At 40.6% G+C, this 22174-nt stretch overlaps 1 protein-coding gene across 1 annotated transcript in view; it reads right to left on the reverse strand.

The window, feature by feature from the left end:
- Positions 1–22174, reverse strand: part of zcchc24 (zinc finger, CCHC domain containing 24) — a 33662-nt gene that overhangs the window by 10863 nt on the left and 625 nt on the right. The window contains exon 2 of the mRNA XM_035664036.1: positions 18699–18899. Coding sequence (XP_035519929.1) covers positions 18699–18899 — 201 coding nt within the window. The remainder of the gene's footprint in view (positions 1–18698; positions 18900–22174) is intronic.

Genomic DNA, 22174 nt, shown 5'->3' on the forward strand with positions numbered 1-22174 from the left:
GTGTGTGTGTGTGTGGAGAGGACAGTGTCCATAGAGAAGACAGTGTGGCTCCATAACCACAACTAGTGACCACATCCTCCTTTGGTCCACATCACAGCAGGGACTCAACATATCACACACACACATGCTCACATACTACAGGTCAGTGAACTGTTAAATGAAGCATATACACATGTGATACACATTCACTGATGCAATATCAAAACACGACCACACACAATGCCTCTATCTCCTCTTGTCCCTCTACCCTAACACCCAGACGCAAGTGCACACACACACACAAACTCTCAATAAATTCCACATCCACAGGTTTTCATACACTCTTGAGACAAAACTGGAAAATCTCGGCACACAATTTCCTGCACTACTCCCACTCATGAGTTTAGCCCTGCTACAAGGACACAGATCACTCTTTGGCTTACACTGCAGGATTAATGAGCTCACAAACTGCATTAAATAGTATAAACAGAGCTGCGCAAGAGACAGTAAGACAAAGTAGACAAAAATGAGAAACAAGATGAACAGAAACAGGAGAAAGCTTATTAAGACTGAGAAGAAATTAAGGTTGGAGTTGGATGTGAAGCAGCCTCCTGCTCATTGAGGATCCCGTAATGAAGGCAGTCTAAAAAACCTGCCGCTCTAGAATCAAACAAACACAAGGAGAGAAAGTAAAGTGGACAAATACCACAAACCCCACGGTTGCCCGAGCCAACTGTGGAGAGACCCTCCAATCAGCCCCTCTCAGAAGGGTGGAGAGAGGGAAGGAGAAACTGAGAGAAAGAGAGAGAAGGAGGAGGAAATCTTAATCCAAAGCAGATGGCCTCCATAGGGGCAGAACAGGAGAAACACTGAGAGCCGTCGTAAAATCACTGCTCTGTTTTCAATTAGGCTATACATTTCAGAGAGAGAGACAGAGAGAGAGGCAGAGGGAAAGAGTGACAGAGAGAGAGATAAAGAGAGAGAGGTGGGGGATAAAACAGCGTTAACTAACCACTGCAGCTCTGGCCACAACTACAGTGGATTGGACTCATTATCATGTGGAGGAATGCGGAGACAGTTCTCTGGGGGGGGGGTCGATTTTGAAGACACATATGTTATACAAACACAGTATTAAGAATTTGAAGCATGTGCGCTAGTGCTGGTATATTACTGAATATGAAGAGGTGTGTTTAAGTGTGTGTTAAGTGATCCCGGTCTAGACAGCACCCACTGTGATGTCTTTAAATTTCAGGGTAATTCAGCTAACACCGTGAAATTGATTGAAAGGTATGCAGTCAAAGAATCTGACTCTGAAACTGCAGTTTGAATATCATTTTGCTACATAACCATCTTGAAATTGTGCTCCAGTGTAAATCACGAAAATAAGTCTATTACTGACCACTGAGAAAATGTGGTCCAGACCACTGTCTGGGGCCTTAAGGTGATCTTGCCTTTGTGTTGATCTTACATTCCAGACAAAGAGTAATGACCAGTGGACAGACACCAGACTGTATACTCTCAGACACTTGCCTCAAAAACCTGAACCCTTAATCCTCTGTCTCTAGCAACTGGATAGGTTAGCCTTGGTTTTAATATTAGATGTCCCTTCCAAACCAAACGTTAAGAGAAAACATTCTAAAAGACTTTCAAGGTTGTGGATATGGGATTTCATACTTTCTCGACATATTAGAGGAGACATCTACCTACAGTGGGTTTGGGCTCCAGATATTGCCCACAGTCAGTCCACAAACAACAAATACGAGGAGACAGCGCTGACAATACAGTAAAGCTTGGGTTTTTATGCAAATGTCACATGCCATTCGGTGGTTTGTCCACTTCTATGGGAAATCAAGGGATTTGTTGGGTAAAACAACAGTGAGGCTTTGGAAAATGGTTGGTGGTAACTGTATGCAACCACTTTACTGGTCTGGATTTGGAGAGCAGGGTCTCTGTTGGCAAATGCAGCACAGCTATATATGAATAATACAGTCTTTTGAGTGTTTGAAATGTCTTCAAATAAACCTAAACATCTGAAAGGGAAAATGACGAGGCTCCTACTCAAAGCAGAGTACAGAGACTCGATGTTCTTTATGATAATGTGAGATTCTTCACCATGATTTGATGTTCCCATCACCGCACCATAGAGTTACATGATCAGTGAGCCCCAGACAGGTCAGTGAGTCACAGCATAATTCAGTACACTGTAAAAGGAAAAGCCTGAGGTTGTTTGTCCGACCACACCAGAAGGAGCAGAAAACTTTGCCGGGTCACATGGGGCAAATAATACTTGCACAACAATTCTTAGTGCACAGTTTGGTTTGGGTTGACCACACCAAGGCAATTCAGATCTGGAACATGAAAATACGTCCAAAAAAATAGAAAAAAAAGGAAGAAGAAGTCACATACTTTCACACGTTACATTTTCCTAAGTGTATTATCCACATGGCACCTCTAAAAACAAAGAAAACAAAAATGCTCTCTATTTAGGAGGAGTTTTTTGTCTCAACAGTTCCTTTGATAAATCATTGTACCCTTGACCATCACTACCCACGTTATCTGACATCACAGCAATTAAAGAATAAAGATCTGAGGATGCAGTCTTCGCCCTGTTAGTCAAAACTGAGGGCCAAGTGAGAGGCGTGCAGATGGCCACTGCTTCAAGCCTCTCACAAGAATGACACTGTCACCACCTCAGCTGTGTCTCACTGCACACAGAACAAGCATTTTTTTTATTCGCTGTTTCCGCTGCTGGACTAAACAGCCCCATCCCTGTGCCAGAACCTCAGCCAGGTGCATTATGGGGACTATTTATCAATCCCACCATGCACTACATGCTCTAAATACAGCCACTGTTTTCTTGTGCGTCTCTCTTTTTCGCTGCCATCTTTCTCACCTCTCTCTCTCTCACTCTCTCTCTCTGGGCGGCTCCTTTGCTGGTGCAGCTGTCTCCTTTCTAATGCCTGTAAAGAAAAGTGGCTGAGGCTGAAAGTGACGGGAGGAACAGGTGTGCTGCTAAAGTGATAAATTTGCCCTCGCTCGAGCACAATGCACCTCAGTTTATAAAAACAATCTCCCCCAAACAGGGTTCTGTAGAAGAGAAGGACAATGTACTCGTGCTGCCACAAGCTGGAGCCTGTTTAAAGAGACATACAATCAAATTACTGAGCAAAACAAATATGTTAATTACAATCAGATGCAATTAATCTGAGTCTACATTTTGTGACTAATGATTACACTTAATGACCTTAGACCTACGCATTGCATGCGTCGCCCCCCAATTAATGTGGACAACGTTTGTGACACTTCAACATCACCATCACCATGTGCAAAAGGGAATTCATAATCACTTTTCTCACACTCTCTCAGCCTTTGGAAACAATTGCAAAGTTATTACAAAGCAAAGCTGTGTTTTTCAAGTATCCCAGATAGAGCTGCCTTAATCCTGGCCTCCTGGCTCAAGCCCCAAACTGCTGGGCTGCTCCCCCAGCGTTCTGTAGTGCTCCGATCACTAGCTAGCATCTGGAAACCATCAGTGTAAACAAAGGAGCAGCGGAGGAGCTCAGGCCCAGCTCTGCCTCTCCGCATCCCCCAGGACATCACTCAAGAGAGCAACACAAGAACACCAAAACGGCCCCGAAAACCTGTGTGTGTTGCATTTCCGTGTGCGTGTGAGTGTGCACGAGTGTGTCCGTGCGCATATCTGTGTCTGCTCTCGTGTCCTCATCTTAGGATCTCTATTTGGTTTGGCTGCCGTTCAGAAAGAGATAGATTTACAGATACAGCGGATGGGGTTCAGTCCACAATGTTAGCTTTGAGTCTTTTAGAGTTTTTGTTTGGTTTGCTCATTAACCGTAGCATTTCTGATAAGACTTCTAATTGCTTTAATGTGGTTTCAGTTAGCGTGCTAGCCGTAGCGGTCTGATGAATGCTACAAGGGGGAGAGGCAGGAACCTGGATGTGGTTTCGACCTGAGAACTGGCTCTCCTCTGTGAAACATCAAAAAAGATCAAAGCGTCAATCATGCCTGATCCTTCACCGAGACACGACGGGAAAATATTTCCTGAACTTTTCATAATAGTGTTTCCGTAACCATATATCTATTAATCATGTGGTTTGGTCTTTTTCAGTACAGCTGAAAGCTCCAAGATGTGGTTCATGGAGCTCTGAAACACTGAACCTCACACTTAAGCAAACTCTCTGCTGCTTGTAAACACACCACAGAGGACAGCGGGGTTTTGCAGTTGTGTCTCCAACCTGTTACAGCAGAAAAGAAAGCCTGCTAAGTGAATATCGATGTTTTCACCATCAATGTGGTTTTGACCTTGCACATGCATTTTAGAATTATCCATTAATCCATAATCTTCTTCTTACAGTATTCTCAGTTACTCAACAAAGACTGCAGTTGTGGGTATCGGGCTATATATTTATATGTTTCAAACAACAGTGAAGTACTGTAGTATGTTGGCTGTGATGGCGGAGATCACTGTGGTGCGTAACCGACTCGTATTCCTTCCGTTGCTTCACAGCTCCACATCTACAACTGCTGAGATAAGCATTCTTATCTTGTACAGTTGTCTCTAAATATAAACCACAGAATTACACAATCATGTACTGCACATAGCCTCAATCACACACACTTGGGTTTGAGAACACACTGGCACTGGTACCGCCAATCTGAGCGCCTGCATGCACGCATTTATCCTACAGACACAACTTTAATACAAGCTTTTTCTCACGTAGACACACACAGTATAACCCCAAGGTCATAAATTCTTCTTTCAGATTTGACAAATCAAACAAATGGGGCAGATGATAGAAGAAGAGGTGAAACCACATTGTCTTAAAAACTGAACTTAGTTGGCTAGTAGATATAATGGGTTCAGACTGTGCAGGAAAATACTGCACACTAGGAAAAGTTTGGCATATTTGCTTTAAAAATTATAACTGAATATTAGTTTTCTGTTTATTCATTACCTGACTGATTGTTTCAGCTCTATACTGAATTATACTCTGATAATGCCAGTGCACATCATTAGTACATAATAATCTCAGTCTAACACTGCTGCTTATTTTCAAGTGTAAAATGTAATGTGTCACCCATGTCCACTGAAGTCTATATTACTGAGCTATTCATTGAAATTCAATTAAATTAAAGCTATTTAAATGTACCTGTACATTTAAATAACTTTAATTTAATTGAATTTCCAGTCACCTCCTTATTTGTAAGTGTGGTGACAGACAGAGAGCTGGCATAACAGTGTTACTTTCAAGAAACTATTTGTAACACTTTCCTCTGACAAGGTGCAAAATACGTATATTAACACTTGAAAAACACTTAAACATGTAAACTGTCTATCTGTAATATGCAAATGGATTCATGTATTGATAAAATAGACTCAGAGACAAATTATTTTTCTTAATATTAGTCAGCAAATGGTACATGAGCTCACTAGATATGACTTCTCCTCTAAATTCCCCATCACTGGCCAGTCACTCACTTGTCTGAACCTGCTCTGCACCCATGTGGGTCAGGGTGCTATTCTTAAAAAAGGTTTCATATTCTAGAAGCTCTTTATTTGAGCTATTCATATGTGCTTGACATTTCATTACCCTATAAAAAGCAGTTTACTCACAATAGCACATCCCAGTTGTTTCCAGGTCTAAATATGCCTATGAGGCATTTGTGCTGTCATTAAGTATTTTGCTTCATATATCCTCTCTTATGTGGAATATGTGACGGAAGCAGCAGGAAGTAGTAGTGGACAGAGAAAAGTAAAACATATTTTATGTGGAAATAAACCATAACAATCTCAGTATAAAATCCACAGCTATTTGAAAGCTTTAATCTTAACACTTCCTTAAAGGGTCACAAACCCACATGAACCTGAAATAGTGCAACAAATATCATCACTGCAGTCTATTTAAGGTGGACAGCAATGTATTTAAAATGACCTGAAACAAAATATTTCTAAGTGAGCAGAGACACTCAAGTTTTTCCCTTGTGGGTTCCTGGGTTTAACCGCCGTGATCACAAGTCTTTATAAATGGGTTTGTTATCTCACTGTGATACAGAGAGAGGATTTCAAGAGGACAACCACTCCAACTGTTTTAAAGAATAACCACAAGTCCATTTCCAGCTCCATGGAGACGCCAAAATAGTTCATTCTAGGAAATGGCCTCTGCTTGGCAGAGTAAGTACACTGTGTGAATGTGTGTGTGTGTGTGTCTATGTACTGTATGTGTGTGTTTCTACTGGAAGAGACAGATACTGAGCCACAGCATACACAAAATGCTCTCTAAAAGATCTTGAAACAAAGAGAGTGTCAAGGTTTAACATTTTCTCAGACTCCAGTGGAGTCCCGTAACAGTACTGGGCATATCACTTATGTTTAGTCTGTTCTTTGACATGCTGAGATATCACACAGGGGAAAGGCAAATCAAGACAGCTGTTCCAAAGATAAAACATCCCACAGCTGTCAGTCATGTAGATAAGTGGAGAGGCTGTGCCAGAAACGATCAAAAAAGGTATTTTGTGCTATTAAATGTCATCAATGCCCACTGCGAAACTGCTGAAGTGCATTTACAAGAACAGTATGCTGGATCATAAAATTGTTATGGATTCAATTCTATTTGCATTTGTCCCTTTCAAATGAAACAAAGAGCAAAGATATATAGGCAGGATTGCTGCACCTCTGCAGTAATAAAACAAACACATGGCATAAGTAAAAGACTGTCAACTTCCCACAAACACAGCAGAAATACCCCAGAGGAACATTTTTGATCAGTTGAATAAGATTAGCTTTATTTCTTTTTACAACCCAATAACATCCATTTGTTTTTGACTTTTGACAATAGATTTTCTGTGGCTTAGTTAAGTAAAACATCTTCAACAGCATTCAATTACAGTGAAAAAAAATGGAATTGAGTTACAATATGCTGATCTGTTGATTTAGATTAAAACAAATCTCAGCTAAGTCATCTTTAATAATGTTATTGCTTACAAATGAAATTTGGTGACCTGCAATTTCTGGTTGTTTTGATAAACTGGAGGTGGAGGTCTTGTATTATGAGTTGTTGTAAGCAGCTTGTTTCAATGTTATGACAATTAATGCGCTTATGTTTAATTTTGCCCAACCAAATAATAAAAGGATATTTATTTTCAAGTAAATTTCTCCCCAAAATATGTTGATTATGCTCCAACAGACCGGTGCCCCAGTTAATTTCAATGCATGCATGCAATTGGACATGCCATACATGCACATGTGCATAAGTATGTGCATGTCAAAATTTTTCTCCTCAGTAACAGACCCACGTCATCCGTGTCCAAGACAGCTGCAGAGGCATATCACCATGCCAGTGCACTCTTTGCCAAAACCTTATTCCCAGATTCCTAGATTTCCACAACCCAGCTTCCCTAATCGGCCACGGATCTCAGTGTCATGTTCTTGGATGACTGATGGATACCCCTGAGAGTCAAGCATGTGGGTGTTTTGCTTCATACCAATAACACTCTCTTGTTTTAAAGCTGATGTTTTTGACAGAATCCTTTTTCTCTCTTCATGCTTCATTCATAGAAAACACAAGTACGGGCCAACTGGACCCGTAGCTGTGGAATCTCTCCTGGATGAACCTAGAAGCTCAGCTCCATCAACGCACCAGTTTGACGTGGAAGCTGTCTCTTTTCACAGACATTGGATAAGTTAACCATACTTCTACACTTACCATATTTACAGGGCGTTAAGGGCTAATACTAAGTGGGGCCGTGGGTATGAATTTCTCCCCTGCCCTCTCCTAGCCTTGGACTTAGCCTCGGTCCCACTAAGCCCAATGAGCTGTGCAGCTGCACAGCAGCGTTGGGTTACCAATCCAATGAATGACAAGAGCAGGTTGGGTAGCAGACCGGAGCATACAGAGGTGCACAAAACATCTTATCATCTGGCACAGAAAGATCATACTACTGCTCCTGTAATGTCTATAGTTGTGTGTACGTGGGTGGATTCGTTTATGAGAGTGTGTGTGTGTGTGTTATGTATATTTTTGTAAGTCACTCTGCCAGATATACTGTACACGTGTGTTACTAATCTCAGTGTCACAGTGTCAATGCTATATTGGACCTATGGCCCTATATGGTTTCTCAATGCCCTCGCTATAAAGGCTCTTTCTCTGTATAACTCCTCAAAAATAAAATATGTTGACAGGTAGAGGCCACATCTGTTTTTCACAGCGGGGATGATATTAAAGAAGAAAGCTGTCTGATGCAGCGTGTCTCCAGCATCCCTGATAAGCCTTATCTGTTTAGAGGACATTCTCCACTCACTCTTAGTCTCTCTCTTTGGTAACCTGACTGAGTGAGTGTTGGAGCAGAGACAGGCGCAGGGCCTTCAGAGCCCTCGCTGCAACTGGAAGGAAGATCAGGGGTCACCCAGTAAAAACATTCCCATGGTGCACCTCCCCCCCAGCCTTCATCCCTGCCAGAAACTTCCCGACATACTACAGGGCAGCGCACACAGATAGAGAGGAAGGACAGAAAAAGTTTCTAAATGAAATGCAGGGTTGTCCTTTTTACAGTAAGTAAAGGGGCAGTCACTTAAATCTATTTTCACTTTAAAGATACAGAAGCAGTACATGAGTTACGTGAAAAAATACGACCTACAATTAGACTTGACTTGGACAGAACACAAGTCTGTGACAGTAACTAGTATATCTAATAATATAATTAAGAAAGTCTTAATACCTTATTAACTGGGATGGCTGCAATCAAGCCAAAACATCTCAATACAGTGGCCCAGTTATATCATTTTATTTCCTATGCTGATATGTTACAGTAAACAAGAGTTCATATCTTCATTCTTTAACTATTTACTTCTATAGATTCTTCTATATAAGTCTAATCAGTTGATAGATACACATTGCATGTTCATATTTATTTAAGTTTTACCAGTAGTTCCATGCACGTTCTACAGAGTACTACAATCCAGCAAGTGGGACAGGTGGTAAAGGGTTAATTTACCCTTAATTTTAATACTGCAACATAGTATATTTTCTACAACCCATAATAACATGTTCCTCATCCAAATCCCTTTTTTCGGCTCCTTTATTTAAAATAAACTTCAACTTCGAAGACATATTACATATTACTGTTTTCCAAATGTGTACTTTTATGTACAAGATACACAGTTAGTTAGTTATAATTAGGTTGTTTTTCTCTCACTGTTCATTACTACGTTATTTTTATCTCCTTCGATTGATTCTTAATTTGTGCAAAATAAATAAAACACAGTTAACCACTGCTACATGATACTGTTAGGCTGATTTGGGCTCACTTCTACTAAATACACACACACCCCTGTGGCATCACATATTGACCACAACTGTGTCTAAATCTATGGTTAAAACAGCCCTGGGTCCTGGGTAGTCTGCCAGAGAAGGACTTCAAGATACTTAAACATAAAGAGAGAGGAAAAAAAACAGTTGCAAAATCAAAACCACATAAGAGGCCCCTATAGTCTATATGTTTACATACAGACAAGCAGACTATATAGGACCGCCTGTGTGGTTTGTTGTTGTAATTCTTTTCTTTCTCTGTAAGATCCAAGGATCTATCCAAACATACTTGAGTCTGACGCACCACTGCGATGCAGTGAGGGCCCTGCTGGGGGAACAATACAGGCCTGCCTTCCTGACCTCTCTGTCTAACAGATCCTACAGACATACAATGACTGCCTTAATTACCAGCCTCCATTCCCACCACTTGGGCTTTTCCCAATGGTGCCCATTCAGAACCACAGTCTCTCCCTAAGGTGCCCATTCAAGCACAACACAAAGCCAGCAGTGTCAGTCCCTGATCTCTTGACACCAAACCCAGTCCTGTGTGCCAGCACTTGCAACCTCAGTGTCCCTGCCTGTCCGTCTGGTTGTCCATCCTCTCTGTCCGTCTGTCCCGTATCACGGAAGAATCTTTGTTGCTCACATGTGACAAGAGTTGGTGCCGCTACGAGGAGCAATTAGTTCGACAACATACCGATCAACCAGTGGAGATAAGCATGAAAGTTAGTTGCTGGTTGGGTGAGAATGCATGAGTTTGGTGGTTTGGTGTGTGGAACTCCAGTCCGGTCTGAAGTCCTTTTCACCCTCTACCTGTCTCAGTTACAACTGAGTTAAAGTGGAGAGACAAGGGGCTATGGTAACTGTGGGTGTATTAAATAATGTAAACACCTTATGTAAAGTGTTGCTTAATCAGGTAATTTAAATTCCAATTAGATGTATTTTTCAGTTGTAAAAGAGGTTTGGCTATCACTCCTTTAGTATGTAAGTTTCATACAACGTCATGAGAGAGAAACAAGATCCAAAGGGACCACATCATCATCATTCTGAACCTAAACTGCTGCATCCTAGGGCTGAAAATAACCATTATTATTTTCTGGATTAATGGTCTGTAAAACATCAGAAAATAGTGAAATCTGCCCATCACATTTTTACATCTTCAAATGTCTTATCTACCCTAAAGATATACAATTTGCTGTGTGCAAAACCAGGAAATACAGCCATTTCTATAATTTGAGAAAGTGGAACCATTAAAAGTTAGCCATTTTTGCTAGAAAAATAACTGAAACAATTGAATAACTATACAAAAGTTGATTAATTTTCTGTCGATCAACTAAATAATTGACTAATGACTAATGGTTGCATCTCTTTGCATCAATCAACAAAAAACAATGCAACATTATTTAACTGTTAGTCATTGTACGGGGAAATTCTCTAGAATGAATACATTCAAACATACAAAGGAACAGTGATATTGCACACTATATATGATGGACCTGTATAGTATATAGAGGGGTTGACAATACTGATGTGATTTACCAGAGGACGTTACACATTCAGTATGAGCTAAGAAAACCCTCTGGCCCTGGTGTGCTAACAGGACATCATGCTGTAGTGAAAATCGGACCTTTGACCCTCTGATCCCTCCCTCCTCCCTCAGTGAAAGGCGAACCATCCTGTTCTAGTTCCTGAAACCTCGGTGTATGGCTGCTGACCCCCATAACACTGTAGTCTTGTTAAGAACACAAGCCAAAGTGTTGTTACTGTACAAATAAGTGCTGGGTCTTTCTTTAGTGTGCGTTTTTCAAATATCCTGACATACTGTAGTCTTGGCTGTAGAAGTGGGATGGTATTCTGTAGACAGTAACATATTTAAAGGGGTTTATGCTAAGGTACTATAAGACATACAGGAAATAAAAGAGGGTGAAGAGCGGTGACCTGGTTTCTCTCATGCAGCAAAGACAGACTTACATAAAGCAATGTGACGAGCAACTGCCCCAAACACAGCATTGTTTATTTTCTTTTATTAACTCCAGCCTTCATTTTTGCTAGCGCAGAAGTGTAACAGCAATAAGATTCCTCAAAAAAATAAGCAAATGGAGTCATCTAGAAAAACAATTCACCCTTAGTCTGAGTGTGAAAGGAAGGACTAATCAGATGATCGGAGGTGCACAATCCATTTGAGATGAGACTTAGTGTCAGCTTAGCTTCACCTAAGAAGCTAAATTGTGTCTTTTGATTTAGGATAAGCTGACACTAAGTCAGTAGATGGCTGATGACGCAGCTTGGAGCTACTACTGTCATATCACTGTATTTCAACTTTTAATCTGGGAGCAGCTGTAAGTTTACCTATGGTAAATATAACAGTGTGCCGGTTCCACAGATGAGGTTAAACATGTCATGGTTACCAAAACAGGAAGTGGTGCAATTGTTGTCTCAGCAAAATCTGAGAGGAAGAATGGGATTTCTGTACAGAACACAAACCAGCTGGCAGGAAACCACACTTTTATCATTCTTTTAACTTTGATTTCCTTTCAGGGGAAGTGCCCTCACTCCCCTTTTTTTTTCGCTGGCTCGCTGTCTCTCAGCTCTTGCGCTCTACTCAGGCTCTCGAACCATACCTTCTCTGTGTCCGACACACACAAACTCAATAGTGCTCTGTGCCATGACGGTGACACATCCAAACTGCCCGCCTGCCACAGCAAATAACTGCAGCCGTGTCAGAATTGGCCCCAGGGCGCAGAGATCATGGGGGTAAAATGTGAAGCACTCTCTCATGACAAATGTTGAAGTGTGACTGTGGTGTTGAAAGACTGTTTATCGACAGGGTTAACAAACTGCGGGATGCATAAAGAGAGGGAGAATGAAACAAAGACGAGAAGACAGAAAACAGCTGGTGGAGGCAGAGGAAAATGTAAAGAGATTAGAAAAGCTAAAGGACAGATGTAGGATCTATGTTCTTTCTCCTCCCAGGAACATTAGCCTCCAGGGGACCAGCAATGTCTCCAGCCATGTTAAGCCAACATAATCTGTTGAACTATTGGATAATCAGCACCAAAGAGGGCTAGCAAGCTATTTTAGACAGTTTAACAGCGTTTCCATTTCCAATACAAGTGTTGACAAATGTTTTGCCAGAGGTTGAATACAGGACAGAAGCTGCACACAGGAATATTAAGCTAGACTTCAGATGGAGGATTTTTTTTGTTGAATGGAAAATGTGGATTTTACAGGAAGCTACAGGCTAGGCATGGCAACCACATTCTCTCTCTTCAGCGGGTGAGGAAGAAGTGTTGCTTTAAAATGACCTAGGTGAAGTGAATAAGAGATTTTTTCCAAAGAGAGTTACCCACGAGCAAGGCATTTTGACTGTTTCTGATTAACTGTTACAGCTGAAACCCCAACAGTATAACACAATGAGAACATTCTTCCATCCAGATGTGAATGTGGTAGCCTACCCTCCTTTTGCAAATATTCATCTGGGACTTTTATATGAATAAAAAAAAAACACACACAAAAAAAATAGATAACGGTGCTGCTAGTATCCATCAAGCATTTTCTTTTTAACAGATCTTCAATTACACACAGTTTCACTCAAGTCTATAAGTATACTACCAGCCTTAACATCTTGGCCCCCTAAAATCTTGCTCATAATAAATTTGATTTGAGAAAAGGTAGAGAAAGTGCATGTTGAAAAGGCAGAACTCATCTACAGACCCTGGCTTGATTCAATTAAGACTTTAATATTAGAGTTACAAACAGCAGGAAATTGGATGTGCCCACACAGGTCTAAAATACATGTTTTCCAAGAGGGAAGCACACAGGCAGTGCTCTGCAGAGATGTAACACTGGTAAATTATAAATGTGCAATGTGTATTTGACACATTATCCCCCCTATTGCCTAGTACAAAAACAAACTGAAACATTAAAACAAAGTGGTTGCACAATTATCCCAGCACGACTGCCAACCAATTCGGAAAAAAGATCACTGCTCTGTCGAAGGCAAACACTGGAAGATTTAAAACCAAATACATTTTGTCAAAACAACAACCACTGATGTTTGTTATGGTAGACAAAGTGGGCTGCAGTAATGACAAGTCATTAAGTTTATCACCACGACCAAAGGAAAAGCACACATTTTGGCAAGTCGCGCATTACTCAAAGTGTGATTTGCCTCTGGTGTGAAGAGGCCCTCACTTCACAGCTCGCCCCAGGTCTCCGTGTTGACACTGTTATGGGAGATTATGGTGACCATTTGTCACACAGGACAGACTGCTGCTGAAATGACCATCATGTAAGGTGTGAGGTCCATCGCAGTGATTGGCATATGGTCACAGATACAGATCAGATGCATGCTGGAGGAGATGCAGACGTGACCAAATCCCAGGCTTGAGTGACCGGCAGGGACTGTGATGAGAGGAAATCAGTGCTTGCACTTTTTAAAGTGAAACAGGAGATCCGTATTCATTCAGCAGAGTACAACAACTTTAACACAATATCTGCATTATGTGTCGCATGGGACAAATTCTGGTCCATGTCAAGTCACTGTAAACAAGTCAGATATCTCTACAGAGATAAAAGAAAAAGTAATGTTTTGATGCTATATACACACACACACACACACACACATTCAACTGACATCATAGCTATTTGAACAAAGGGCACATTATCCTGGTGTGATGAAGAAGTCTCTGTATGTGGATCAATGAGCTCCATGTGTGTCTGATCACCACAGTAACTGTGATGCTTCTTCTCTATCGGCCTTGTTTTATATTTACAGAATGTTTATAGAACATGGTGTAGTCATTGGCACTGGTGAAAAAAGAACAATCTGTACACCATCACCATTTTCTTTATCTTCATATATGCTATACAAACAATGAAAATGATGAAGACCCAGCAGCTATAGTGGCCCTTTAAGCTAAAGTTCAACATTTTGGGAGATATGCTTTGTAGCTTTCTCGATAAGGAGTAGATGAGAGGACTGATAGCACTCTTATCTCTGCCTGTTAAATATGCAGCTGCAGGCAGAAGCAGGTTAGCTTAGCTTAGCACAAAGACTGTAAACAAGGGGAAACAGCTAGCCTTGCTTTGTCCTACAAAGCTCGCTGATTAACATGTGATATCTTGTTTGTTTAATCTGTAAAAAAACAAAAATCTAATATATCTCCTCAACCCCTAGCAAGAGAGTAAATAAGCATATTTCCCAACATGTGTTAGATATGCTTAAAAGGCCCCAAAACGTATTATCTTATCAGCTTCTTACTAAAGAAGAACATTTTTACTTAAACTTTGATTGTTGCACTTCAACAGAAATAGACAAAAGAGTGAAAGCAAAAGTAATGAATGTAATGTCAGTCATTTTTGTCTTTTAAACGTTAAATATAAACATAAGTATTCTACCAGTTGCAAAATATCAGAAATTTCTCAGAAGAATAAAAAAAAAAGGGAGGAAAGGAAACTATAATTCTGAAGGACTGAAACAGGGGAATGCATTGCGACCAGGAATGGGGCAGAGTAACTCAGGAGTCCACTGTAGCTCAGAGACGCACATAAAACATACACAGCAGCAACAGCCACCCCCACATACCCACAAACCTGCATTCCGGCAAAGACATTTTCCATGAGTTAATCTTTCTACAGGGAGACATAGCAAGAAGATGTCATTCAATGCATCATTTTGATCACTCAAATCAAAAGTGGGGGCCAACTGTTGAGAGGATTAGTCCACTGAACAGAACCAAATCATGAGTGCAAGTGGAAGACATCTTGGACGGGGGCCAAAGCGTGGCAGTGAGGGGCATTCTGCTCATAACTGTGGGGAGCGACCTCATTTTCTGAATAAAAGCCAGTTTACATAACACCTCTGTCCCCATGACAGGGAGCACTGGGCAGCTGCTGCCAGGCCTGTGGCTTTCACTCAACTACCAAGAGTTCCCTGAAAAATTATTCTCCCTGCACAGCCACAAACTCCTCTGTGTGTTTCCAATATTAACATGTTATAACAAAAAATGGTCTTAAATTTCAAGTAATGCATAAACACTTTGGTAACCTCAACTATTTAATTGCCTAACCCTTATTCTCTCTGAAGCGAGCAATGAAAGATGATGGATCCACCACTGTCTAAATCTTTGATCTCCTTTGCCTGCAAAAAAGTCATCTTTGGCAAAGGTAAGGTGATTTTAATGCATATTATATAATCTTTTTCTAATAACCTCAAGTTAATTTGATCATACATCAATTCAAATGTTGTAAAAATAAATGATTCAGTCAACAGTAACTAACACATTTGAACAAATCCTAAGAATGATAGTTATTTTCAAGCCAAACCTTAAGCCTTACATGACAACAGCTTAGTGCAAAGTAGTATATTATGTATGGAGGCTGAAGAAGAAGAGAAAAAAGTAGTTGTGCAGAAGGCTGCACTAAGCCCAAAACCAAAAATGCATAAGTCTGTCCCTTAATATTTTCTGACTTGCGTACCCAGTCTGTAGATGATTCAGTGGCATCTAGCAGTGAAGTTGCAGATTGCAACCATATGAATATTGCTCAGCCTTCCAAGCATGTAGGAGAACCTGCAGAGGCCCTTTCTAGAGCCAGTGTTTGGTTTGTCCATTCTGGGCTACAGTAGAAACATGGTGATTCAATGTGGCGGCCTCAGCGGAAGAGGATCCATTCCCTCTGTACAGCTCATTAAGGTAACAAAATCACAACCTATTCATATTTTCAGCTGATTATTATACACTAATAAAAACATACCTGTGAATATTATGTTTCATTTCTGCCAATAGATCTTCCTAAATGTTACACACTGGACTTTTAAGTATTAAGTGATTTCATGAAACAACTTGGCATAAACGTTACTCAAAAAGGTGCATTTGTTTGGGGCTATTTGCTGCTGTGGATTAACACAGATTTGGTGCTCTGATGAGTATTTACCTTCACAAGGCTGTTTGGGATTGACAACAGAACAACAAAAAACTACAGTAACCATGTTCATCAGAATAATTGTTAAAGTTTTTGGACTACAATGGACCTAAACTTTATGACAAAAGTCACAGCACAAAACAACACAATAAAACATGTTGAGACGTAGTAGAAGAGGAAGACTGTACATTGTCATCAAACGCGATTCTCCATGCTGGACCAGGATGACATACTTATCAGCACTCTGTGAAGCAAGAGCCTCTGTTTTCATTGGCAAAGCACCTCTGGACAGGCCAAACAATTTGTAGGGACACATTCATCCTCAAATGCATTCCAGTGCAGGCAGATACCAGAAACTCCACTGACACACAACTGATCACTGCACCTTGTGAAGCAGTACAAGAAAATATTGTTTGGAAAATGACACAAGTCTTGGCTAATACAGTAGGTAAGTTGCCATTAAAAACATGTTTCTATTGCAACATGTGTATCACATCTGTTATTTGGGTCTCGAGCTGGTTAAGTAAGGCTCAACTATCCTTGGCTAGGCATGCAATGACAGGTGACTGGACAATAGTGTAAAAAGGGATGTATCACAAATGGGAGGTAAATTTATGGAGAAAAAAAGCCCAGGAGAGACCTAAATAACTGAGATGGTGTTGAACTGTGTAGGTGTGGGGGCCGTCCAGCGACTTTTCTGTTTTTTGAGTAACTGTTGGCAGTTTAACGAACAGCTGAAATATAAACCAGAAGACAACTGAGCGTGATTTTGAGGTCCACCCCTGAAAGCTTACATCTATGGCAAGATTGATTTTACAGCTTCTACTGTCTAGGGAGTTGTGTTTAGTAAAGCAACATTTTAACCATTTCATTTGAAAATGGCACAGTAAGAATCATTTTAAATGTACACAGCATGTGGTTTTAGAAATATGGTTATAAACATACTAATATTACTTAATGTAAACCGGCTCAGGTTGAATATGATTATCACTTGATCAATGCTCACATCAACAACTACAGCATTACATAAAGGGAAAACAAGGGCAAAAGCAGCATGTTGCATGATATACTCCGACACAAAATCCCCATTGGAGTTGTCAATAGATGATCTAATTCCCACACATTGCAGTTTGGAGCTGTCCAGAAGATATTTCATCAGTGCACAGGTCTTTTACAGACCTCCCGAGACCAGTTATCATATGTCATAAAGCGAGTCAAAGCATTTTAATCTCACATCTGCTCCTCATTACCATTCCAGGCAAAAGAAACTTAGGGCTGGGGTTAGGCTATTGCACCTCACCCAGGGAAAAGGGAGAGAAGAAATAGGGGAGAGGCATAAGAGAAACAGAGAGAGAGATTATTAGGCACCATGAGTCCAACAAAAAAAACAACTCTGTGTAAAAATTCCACAATTCTGAGGGAAAGTGCCATTGTGTTCCTCTTATGAAATCAGATCACTTCCAGGCCGCAGTCCCAGCCATGGAGTTTACAAGCCTCTATATAACACCACAATGACAGATCCACCACAGCAATTTCATAGTCCATTCCTTCCTCAACAACTCCAGCAAACTCTAAAGTATCACTTCAAATATGCTATAGTTACTAGACATGAACACAATATTTGTACAAGAGCTTTTTCTCTCATTGACATTTAGATATTGAGCGACTGCCCGTCTGCGACAACCTTTAGTATTACGTCAGGTTACCGACCAGAGTCTTAAAAAAAGGCATTTCTGCTCAGACCTCATTTAAAGTAAATTGGCAGGAATTTCTCCGGGTGCTGACCAAGATGAGTTTAGATATTGGGAGATGACAGCAGCTGACACCCCATTAGTCACACATTAGTGTGCTCATAACCTCCACGCTAGACCTCAAGGTGGATTTACCATGGTGCCTCACAAAAAAAAAACCCTGCATCATAACAGACTGAATCAGTGGGGAACTGGAAGGCAGAGGAATGCAACTGTGACTTTGTGAATTAATATAATATCTTTAACTACATGTCAGAAACTTTTCGCTGTTATGGTGTTTGCATGCTAACACGGCTAACATTACATCCATTACAAGTTTCACCTTGAACTAGCCCAATAACTTTATCATGGCTATAACTGATGGCTTCTTGTAGTGTAATGCTGTGGCAGTTAAGATGCACACAAGCACACATATACACACTCACACACATGACTACAGAAGACAGAGGCCAGCCTGTTTAACAAGTAGGTCAGACCAGAGCCAAAGAGAAAGAGAGAGACAGGGAGAGCAAGACAGAGAGAGCAAGACAGAGAGACAGGCACTGGCTGGAGCAAGCACAGTCTTTAGTGCCATCATTGGCTTGTATAAACCAAATGAAAAGACATGCAAAACATATGATTAGTAATCAAACAATTAAAATGTATCTACACCCACCAAGATAAGATCTTTGTGTCATCTGAAGGCTAGGTTATGTAATACATGTGTGTTACGAGTCTCACCTGAGGGCAGTCTTTGATGTAATGGCCCTTGTTGAAACACAGGTGGCACAGGTAGTTGGGTGGGGGTCTCTTGTTGGGTTTTCTTGGCTCTGAAGAAAGGGAAAGGTCTGAGAAATGGTCCGTCAGGGAGTTGAGTCCATCCACGATGTTGTTCAGGGAGCCATAGGGTGACACATTCTTATACACGTTGTTGTTTAAGGCCTACAAAATGAGAATCATATCAAACAAGGTTCAATTTTAACATACAGTTCTTCAGATTCTCTGTCTAAAATGTGTCAAGTATCACATATGTAATTCATAGGATGAACAACAATCTTGGGGTGCCTTCACACTCAATTCACATACACTCAGAGGTCTATAAATTCTTACTTGTTTACATAGAGGGTGCTGGACAACATTACCACATACAAGATAATCACATAAAATATTGCATTTCTGGTTTGGAGTGTTAAACCTGTTGAGATTAATCACAAGTTTCCTTCCAGATCCCTCTGTCCTATTTTCTGTTGCGTAATAAAAAATAAAAAAAATGAAAGAAAAAAATCCCTCCAAGATCATTTCTCTCATTAAATTCAGAACATCTGGCGAGAGGCCCAGCTGTGCTCATGAGCTGGAAAAGTACTGAGCATGTCCACAGAGAAAGACAGGACTTTACAGAGGATGACTCATTGTAAACAAGATGGGAGGCATGTTCCCTCACCAGCCTGTGGAACATCAGCAATGTCACCATGCACTGTTGGCGGTAAACTAGCCATGGTCCGTGTTTGTAGTCTGCTTGGAACCACAGAACGCAGTGTTGCATGCCACAGAGCCCAGTGAATTCATGGAAGATGCCGTCTGAATATTAATAACAGGGAAAGCATGGCTTGCAGTCCCTTATTTCCCCTTCTCATTCATGCCTTCCTCTGTTCAAATACAATCCAGGAACGACAGACAGGAATTGACCTCTGGGTGAAATTATGCTGATTTTAACACGGACCTTTTTATTCTCAGATGGTCGGGTAATTAACCCGTGTGGACAAGGTGCTAAACAAACAGTCTAACCAGTCACCCACCTTGATAGTTTAACTGCACTAAACTTACTGTCAAGTAAAACCGTCATGATGACATCCACAAGTAAACTCCTCCTCATCACTGACGGTTATGTCTCTTTTTGGGCCACAGGCTTGATGTCTGGGAAAGGGTGTTAATGTTGATGTTGAATGTTGCAGAAACCTTAGACTTGGCAACACGGCTGAAGCTGAAAGCCAAATCTTTATCTGCAGGCTGTGAGATTGTCTTGCTAACCAGCTCCAGCTTTAGGACTCATGTTCATTTATTACATGTAGTTGTCGTAAATCAAGCATTACGGCTCTGTAGTTTCTTAAGTTTCCATCTGCCATGTGTTTTAGCTCTGTGTATTACTGTGTTTCGTATCACCACTCCTTGTGGAAACGTATATGTTTGTGTATTCACTGAACTTAAGTCGTAGCGCAGATTGTTAAATTATTTTAACAAATATAAAACAGGAAACTTCGCTCGGTTGATGTTCCTCACATTTCTTCAGTTTGGCCTTAAACCTCCTACTGTCAGGCCAAAGGAAACTGATTTCACACACATCTGCTAATGGTGGGGTGAGACTGTTTGTTTATTTTGTGTGTCTGTGAGAGTGAGGTAGTGAATGAGGTAGAGAGTGAGTGAGTGACTCAGCAGGAGAGTGTGTGTTTATGTGTGTGCCAATGGATGTGTATGCATTGGCCAACATAATAAGGACTAAACTGGTCACTGTGCGAGTGCAAGTGAAGTGTACCACTATAGCAGATTTGTGACTGTTTTCACAGGTCCACGGATGAGGCGTCACAATGCAGGGGCCAATCACACACTGATACATTTAAACCAGGGCTGCAGTATCTGGTAGAAACTTTAAAGGTGATTGATTTGAGGCAGAATAGATTCCACAGGAAATTGCCACAGGGTTAGATTATTCCAGAGTGGTTATAAATGTTCAAAAGTCAAATTGTTTGTCCTTTTAGCCTAATGGTAGATAATGAATGAGAAAAAGTGACTCAGCAGAGGAGGTTGCAGTAAGCATAGTTGACTTGTGCCACAATATGGGTTTCAAATCAACCACAAATTCATGAATTTATCACTAGTTCACTTTAAGTAGACTGTTGATCTGCTGGTGCAAAAACAACCACATTTTGCATTACTCATTTTATCATCAAATCTCTGCAGTGGTTTATTTTACTTGGCTTAGCCGGTAAAATGAGTTGCAAAATGCAACCCCCCCCCCCATTTAAACCGTTTCCAGACTGTATGTGTTCCCTCAGTTTGAAACACTTTATACTCATGCAGATTGAATGGCATTACACAAGTGTGTGTAATGTATAATGTGCACACCCAATTTTAGAGGACTGTTTCATGTTAAATGACTTCAAAAGGCCTATATGGTTACCACCATAATAATGGACACTGGCTCTAGATGGTGAACACACTGTTCCTCCTCTACTAGTGTTTCCTAGAGTTTCAACACATAGCGTCATAGTAACATAGATCTAAGAAACTCAACTTGCAGTGTAATCAACACACCGGAGAGCTTGCTGTATGTTCTTTAAACTACCATTTGCCCACAGTGTCTGATTATTTTTCTGTGTGTGCTGTATGTATGTGCATGAGGTTGACGGGTGTGGTGGTGGGGTCCTTTTTTCACTGTATGTGCTGCAGTATCAGGTTTGCACCCTGCATACATTATCAGCATGTTTGTCCCTAAAATTAAACTGAGCTACAAAAATAGATAATATGTAAACAAGAACTGATGTTGTTTGCACAACCAGGTCTATTTGAAGAAGTCAGAGAGACAGCAGACCTCAGCAAGGGGCTGCAGTGGCCTGCTCTCTCCAGAAAGAGGCGTTCAGAGGAATCTATTTCCATCTGTCCCTCTTTACCTCTCTGATCAGAGACATGTCTGATTAAAACACATCAGTTTCACCTTTAATTTGAACCATAACTCATCAGTTTGCAGAATGCTGAATTACTTAATAACATTATAAAAGAAGAATGATTTAAATTGTACATACATTGTACACCTTGTTGTGATATTTCACTGTTTAATCATCTTGCAAGATTTTAGTTGACTAATTGAGCCTAAATAAACCCCAAACAATCCTATAACACTCCTGCAGTCTCTCATAAGTGAGTTTATAGTGACACTACTTACTGTTAATGCACTGACCTCCTGTATAATCCTGATATTCCTACAGTGTTTCTCTAGACTTACAGTATTGGCAGTCATATTTATAGCAGCCTGTATATGTGTTATATAAAGTGTGATAATACTTGACCTATTAAATGTTCTGATGTACTGTTTAGAGTAAGTGTTTTTCATCAATATTCAAACATTGTTGATTTAATAAGACTATTTGAACTGATTGTCCATATTAGAGAGACCATGGCGGTTATCCTACCAGAATAGCTCATGCTGTACTATGCTGTAACAT

This window comes from Morone saxatilis, unplaced genomic scaffold (assembly GCF_004916995.1).
Source record: "Morone saxatilis isolate NCDOM2014 unplaced genomic scaffold, NCSU_SB_2.0 Contig19, whole genome shotgun sequence".
NCBI lineage: Eukaryota > Metazoa > Chordata > Actinopteri > Moronidae > Morone > Morone saxatilis.